This window comes from Pantherophis guttatus, chromosome 4 (assembly GCF_059756535.1).
Source record: "Pantherophis guttatus breed Tessera chromosome 4, ASM5975653v1, whole genome shotgun sequence".
NCBI lineage: Eukaryota > Metazoa > Chordata > Lepidosauria > Squamata > Colubridae > Pantherophis > Pantherophis guttatus.
The window spans coordinates 81,493,458-81,500,727 of NC_142066.1; the positions used below are offsets into that span (position 1 = coordinate 81,493,458).

The 7,270-nt window shown below is 42.0% G+C and overlaps 1 protein-coding gene across 1 annotated transcript; it reads left to right on the forward strand.

The window, feature by feature from the left end:
* Positions 1 to 3,663: 3,663 nt before the first annotated feature.
* LOC148114197 (uncharacterized) lies at positions 3,664 to 4,737 on the forward strand. Its single transcript, XM_087893669.1, has one exon. It carries the CDS (start codon positions 3,664 to 3,666, stop codon positions 4,735 to 4,737), a length of 1,074 nt encoding a protein of 357 aa, XP_087749795.1.
* Positions 4,738 to 7,270: the final 2,533 nt, after the last annotated feature.

Here is a 7,270-nt window from a genome sequence, read left to right on the forward strand (position 1 = left end):
TTCTCCCGAATATAACTTTAATGTGGCACTACTAGGCTATAGAACTACTATTCAGTTCCCCCAAATATAACTTTAATGTGGCACTACTAGGCTGAAGGGGTGTCTCAGGTGCCAATTTCCTTTTATCCTTTAGGCTCATCACATTGCATGTTGCCCTCGAGTCCAACTGACAAGATTGAGTTATATTATTAAATTGAAGATTAACAAACCACTTTTTGCCTTTTGAATGTACTGCACCAATGCATTCTTTCGTATAGATCGCATCTGTGGTAAACAGTGATACATCCTCTAAGTCCGGTGTTTACTCGACCATATGCAACTTCCTCGCTGCCAGACACACCCCAGCAAAATGGTTCAGCCTCCCACACACCCTACAGATTTTACCATACGCTGGACACCGATCTTTCCCACGTGCATGCACATTGTCACAGTATTTACACGGTGTGTGGTTGTCTGCTGACAAATTGTGAGGCTTCTGTTTAAACTGCTGCTGTTGCTGACAATTCCTCACATTTGGCTGATGCCTGGAAGCTACATTAACACAGTTGGTCTGTTTATCTCGCTCCAACGCCATCAGCCGTTTATCTGTAAGTTCAGTAGTCTGACATATTTCTATGGCTAATTGCAAAGTTAAACCATGTTCCCTTAATAAGCGGCGGCGTGTACTTTCCTTGGCAACACCCAAAACTATTTTGTCTCGGATTAGTTCGTCTCTCAGGGAACCGTAATCACAGCTCGCCGCTCTTTCCTTTAAGCGTGTTCCAAAGGCATCTATCGTTTCCCCTTCTTCCTGCGTGCAGCTGCCAAAAAGATATCTTTCATATATAACATTCTTATGCGGTCTGAAGAAAGCTTCCAAAGCATCCAAAATAGCCTTAGTATCAGTCCTCTGCTCTTCTGTAAGAGTTAAACCATCAATCTTCTTAATGTGGCAGCTTGTACTGCTGCCGGCTTATCATTTAGGCCTGTTGCCAAAGAGTAATCTTCAAACTCTCCCCTAAAGTTTTCCCAATTAGTGCTAGAGTCCTCACTTACTCACATGGTTGCGGCAGTGGTATATTATTTTATTTATTTATTTATTTATTTTATTTGATTTCTATACTGCCCTACTCCTGAAGGACTCAGGGCGGTGCACAGCCAAACAATAAAACACATACATACAAAATTTAAAAGTAAGATAAAATCAAATTAAATAATTTTGGCCCCGACAAATTTAAAACCCCAAACTTTTAAAACCAATTTAAAATTGAATGTATTTTATCTGCCATGGTGCTATATTTCTTACTTCAAACGTTCCACTTTCAGGACCGAACCACTTCTGACACCATGTTTCAGATAAGCTTTTATTAACAAAGTAAAACTAACAAACGACACTTGTAAAGCGTCTTCAAAGGCAACACCCAGGAACCGGAAACACTTCATAGAGGCATATAGAGATAAAGATTAAAAGCAACACAACCCCATAACAGCAAACCCCCCCGCTGCTCCTGGCACATGGTGGCCTGGTAGGCCCGTTTTTCTTTCTTACCTGGTTCCAGATCCTCTCTATTTATCTGGGAAGGGTGAAAACAGCCTTTCTCACTCCCTCAGAGGCCTTCCAAAGGCCTGAAACGGCCCATTTCCCAACTCCCGGTAGGGCAGGAAGTGACATTTTTTGCTCTCCCCAGCCTCCAGAGCCTTTCCAGGAGTCTCTAGGAGCCTCTCTAGGAGTCTCTGGAGGCTGGGGACAGCAAAAAAGTCACTTCCTGTCCCACCGGGAGTTGGGAAATGAGGGCTTTCAGGCCTCCAAGGGAGTGGGAAAGGCTGTTTTTGCCCTTCCCAGATAAATAGAGAGGATCTGGAGCCAGGTAAGAAAGAAAAACGGGCCTTCCCCACCTCCCCCCAGGCCCTCCAGAGGCAGGAAACAGCCTGTTTCCCTACTTCTGAGAGCCCAGAAGGCCTGAAAATCAGCAGGCTGACGCACGCATGCACCCCAGAGGTGAGCTGGAGTGCCCACTAACAGGTGGCACGCGTGCCATAGGTTTGCCATCATGGCCCTAGGACCTTCTTTAAAATGATAGAAGAACTATCACTTCAAGATACATGGAGAGAAAAAAACTTAGAGAAAAACCAATATACATTTTACTCAGATAGACATCAATCATGGTTGAGAATAGATATGATATGAATGACACCGAAATTAAGAACTAATGTACAAGAGATAGAAATTGAAACAAATGTATGGGCAGATCACAACTCAATGAAAATAAAATGGAAAGGTCAACAGAAAAAATGAGATGGACGTTGAATCAAGTGATATTAAATGATAAAGAGTTTATACAAATAATGGAGAAAGAAATGGACTTTTTTTCAAGGAGAATAAAAAAGAAGAAACTTCACTACAAAATGTATAGGATACAGCAAAAGCATATATTTGAGGATTAGTAATCACCTATACAGGAAAAAGAATATAGAAAAGAGGCAAACACAAAAAGAGATTAGCAGATGAACAAAAAACTGGAAACAAAGTTACAGAAGGAACCACAAAAAAGAAATCTAAGAAAACACATGGAACTGATAAAACATAAACTCAATTTAATGGAAACGGAAGAACTAGCACAAAAGATTAAAAGAGCAAAACAAAACTACTTTGAAAATGCCAGCAAACCAGGAAGATGGTTAGCATATAAATTGAAAAAGGAGAAAGAGAAGAAATTGATACACAGCTTGTTAGATGAAAAGAGAATCCTTCACTATCAAAATGGAACTAAAAAGAAAATAATCCAGAATTACTATGAAAAACTATATAATTAAGAGAAGGGATCAGAAGAAAAAATAAAACAATATTTGGAGAAACCTGAATTACCCAAATTACCTGAAACAGGGAAGGCTATGCTAAATGAAAAGATAACAATGATGGAACTAACAGAGGCGATCAAGAGACAAAAAAATAATAATAAAACACCAGGACCAGATGGACTAATGGCAGAACTTTATAAATGTTTACAAGACACTTTGGATCTGCCAATGTTGGAAGTTTATTATGAAGTACTGTTAGAGGCCAAAATTCCAAACATCTTGATGGAAGCAAATATAACTGTAATACCAAAAGAAGAATCAGATTTAATGCAGATAAAAAGTTATAGGCCAGTATCACTATTAAATGCAGACTACAAAATATACGCCTCAATAATTGCAGAAAGATTAAAAAGATTCCTGAATAAATTTATACACTCAGACCAGAATGGATTTTTACCTAAAAGGCAAATTAAGAATAATATGAGAATTATTTTGAACACATTGGAATATTATGAAATGAATCCTGAAAAACAAGTGGCATTGATAGTCTTAGAAGCACATAAAGCATCTGATAATGTAAATCGGCAATTTATGTTATTACAATTAAAATATATGACTTTGGGAAGAAATTTATTAATTTCTTTAATAAATTAGAAGAAATTTAACATGATTGAGGAAATATATTCCAAGCAAACCACAAAAGTGATGGTTAATGGGGACATTTACATTACTGTGGGTGGGAGGGGCAGATATGGTGGGAGCAGGCGGCCATCCCTGGTTGCGGGAGTGCGCGCTTGCTGTCTTCGAGCGGTGGCACGCTCTGGCCCCCAATGCTCTTCTCGTTCCCCGGGTTGCTCAGATCTTCAGGGCCCAGGCCTCCGGCTGATGTTATGCAATGTCAGATCTGTGGTAAATAAAGCCCCCCTCATTTGTGATCTTGTTCAGGAGGGGGGAGCGGACCTGGCGGGTATCATGGAGACCTGGTTGGGCCAGGAGGGGGGGCTTCCCCTTGTTGAAATATGCCCACCTGATTTCCGCGCATTTCATCAGCCGAGGTCACAGGGTAGGGACAGGGGGGTGGCGGTTGTTATAAAAGAAGGTCTTGGTCCGAGGGAGGCCACTGTTCCTCAGATTGCTGGATGTGAGTCCCTCCTTGTGAAGTGGGATCATGGGGTACAGATGGGCTTGCTGATTATGTATCTGGCTCCCTGCCACGTGGCGGCAGCCCTGCCCGAACTGCTCAACGTTATAGCCGGGGTGGCGGTTGATACCCCTAGGCTTATGGTCATGGGGGATTTTAACCTGCCATCCATTGGTGAAGCATCTGAGACAGCGCGGGAGTTCATGGCTTCCATGACAGCTATGGACCTGACCCAGTTAGTGCATGGCCCTACTCACATGGGGGGAAACACTCTACACTTGGTTTTTGTCTCTGGTCAGTGGTTGAGTGATCTTGATATAGGGGATATAGTGATTGAGCCCTTGTCATGGTCGGATCATTCCCTCCTTCGCTTTGACCTTCGAACCGCTACACCCTGCCGCAGGGAGGCGGAACCAATGAGGTGGTTCCGCTCCAGGCGTCTGATGGATCCGGATCGTTTCCAGACGGAGCTTGGGCCATTCCATGAGGCTCTGGCTCATGACTCGACTGAAGACCTGGTGGCCGCCTGGGATAGGGCGGCCGCTAGAGCTTTGGACCGGGTCGTGCCTTTGCAGCCTCTGACTCGGCGCGGATCTCGCTTGGCTCCTTGGTTTACCAAGGAACTGAGGAAGATGAAGTGCCGAAAAAGACTCCTGGAGAGTGGTTGGAGGGCCAGCCTTTCTGAATCCGACCGAACACCGGTGAGGTCTCATACTAAGACCTACCTAGTGGCGATAAAAGCGGCAAAATTTAATTATTTTTCCACTCTTATTGCATCATCAGATAATCGCCCGGCCGCCCTGTTTAGGGTGACCTGATCCCTACTCCACCTGGGAGCGAGGGAGGACCCCTTGGAGGTCAGGCCGAGGACTTTGTACAGTATCTGTATGACAAAATCGCTCAAATTCGAGAAGACTTGGACCCTGACTGGGTAGATTCAGGAGGGGTGATGGAGGCAGGTCTTGAGAACGTTATCTGGGAGGAGTTTGATCTTGTGACTCCCAAAGATGTGAACAGGATTCTGGGTAGACTTAGCACGGCCACATATTTATTGGCCCCGTGTCCCTCCTGGTTGGTGCTGGCTTTTCGAGAGGTTACATGAGTCTGGCTCCAGGGGATTATTAATGCTTCATTGAGTGAGGGTGACTTTCCTGCCGCCTTGAAAGAGGCGGTGGTGAGGCCTCTCCTTAAGAAGCCTTCCCTGGACCCGGCAGTGTTAGTAAATTATTGTCCAGTCTTCAACCTTCACTTCGTGGTGAAGGTTGTTGAGAGTGTGGTGGCGCGACAGCTTCCCCAATACCTGGATGAAACAGTTTATCTAGATCCATTCCAGTTGGGTTTCAGGCCTGGGTACAGCATTGAAACGGCATTGGTGGCGTTGGTTGATGATCTCTGGAGGGCTCGGGACAGGGGTTGTTCCTCTGTCCTGGTCCTATTAGACCTCTCAGCGGCTTTTGATACCATCGACCATAGTATCATGCTGCGCCGGTTTGAAGAGTTGGGGCCCTTCAAGGTATTAGTTACCACCTTTAGAGCGCTCCATGGCTCAGGACCTAGGTACTTACAAGACCACCTTCTGCCACTGGTATCCTCTCACCGGCCAGTACGCTTCCACAGAGAGGGGCTCCTCAGGGTGCTGTTGGCCAAACAGTGTCGACTCCCCAGGGGGAGAGCCTTCTCTGTGGGGGCACCTGCCCTTAGGAACGAGCTCCCCCCGGAGATACGGAGGATCCCAGATTTATGCACTTTCCGCCGTACCCTCAAGACTTTTTTATTCCAACAAGTGGGGCTGGCCAAACTCTTTTTAATTGTTTAATTTTAATTTTAATTTGTTTTTAAAAATAGGGGTGTTTTTAATTAGTATGAGCCAGATTTATTTAATATGTTTTTTAAATTGTTTTTTTTTTAAATGTTATATTGTATCTGTTTTATCTATGACTGTTCACGCCCTGAGTCCTTCGGGAGTAGGGCGGTATATAAATCTAAATAAACTGAAACTGAAACTGAAACTGAAACATGACTGAGAACTTTAACATAAGAAAAGGCACAAGACAAAGATGTCCGCTGTCCCCACTACTACTATTAACGTTGAAAGTACTAAGTAGAAATGTTAGACAAGACTCAGAAATAAAAGGGATGGAAATTAAAACAGAAAAATATAAGCTACAGGCATTTGCAGATGACCTGGTATTTATTTTAGAAGAACCACAAGAATCTGTGCCCAAGTTAATGAAAATAATAGCAGAGTCTGGTGAAGTTGCAGGACTGAAAATGAATAAAGAAAAAACTAAAATACTAGTTAAAAATGTCACAGAGAAAGAAAAAAAGAATTAGTGGAAAAGATAGATATTCAGATAATTAAGAAAGTCAAATAACAGCAGTTAACAGTAAGATAAGCAACTATAAAAGAAGCTAATTATATGAAACTGTTACAACAAATTAAATTAGATTTGGAGAAATGGAAAAACCTGTAGCTATCATTGATAGGAAGGATAGCTACAATAAAAATGAACATTTTGCTGAGGCTATTTATCTTATTCCAAACAATTCTGATAAAATTAGAATTTTTTTTTTTGAAGAACTAAGCAAAATGATACTAAAATATACTTGGCAATGGAAAAAAGCAAGAATAAGACTGAAACTGCTACAAGATACTAAACTGAAAGGGGCCTTGGGTTGCCAGACTGGGAGCTAAACTACCAGGCTTCTGCACTTGTCTGGGCAAAAGAATGGATAAATTTGTGTCATAAAAGACTATTAACTTTGGAGGGACATGATCTCCAACTGGGGTGGCATGCTGTTTTATGGTAAGGGAAAAATAAAATACATGGATATTTTCAAAGGCACCTTGTTAGAAATGCACTATTGCTAGAATGGGAGAAAATTAAAGAAAGACACTATATAAAAATACCAGTCTGGCTCTCCATGATGGAGGCACTGATTCATCCGAATGTGATTAATATGGAAAAAATTGTTAGGTATAAGGACATTTTGAATGATAAAGGGGAACTCAAATCTAAACAAGAATTGATTAATCAAGGGATTGATTTAGCATGGTGGCCATACGTGCAAATACAATCAAGATATGAGAAAGATGCAAGAATGCATGGTTTCTATAAAGAACCAACAGAACTAGACCAGATTTTACTAGGGACAGATGAAAAATTAATTAAAAAAAAATTATAGCTACTTATTGAGTATTAAAGTGGAAGAAGAGCAAGTGAAAGAAACAATGATAAGATGGGCTAAAAACTTTGGTTACTCAATAGAATTAGACAAATGGCAGAAATTGTGGGATAGAAACTGTAAATTAACAATGTTAAGGGTATAGTTAAGGGGTTTACATTGGGT

Coding starts and splice junctions, on each gene's coding strand:
- LOC148114197 (XM_087893669.1), top strand. CDS start 3,664: ATGTTATGCAATGTCAGATCTGTGGTAAATAAAGCCCCCCTCATTTGT.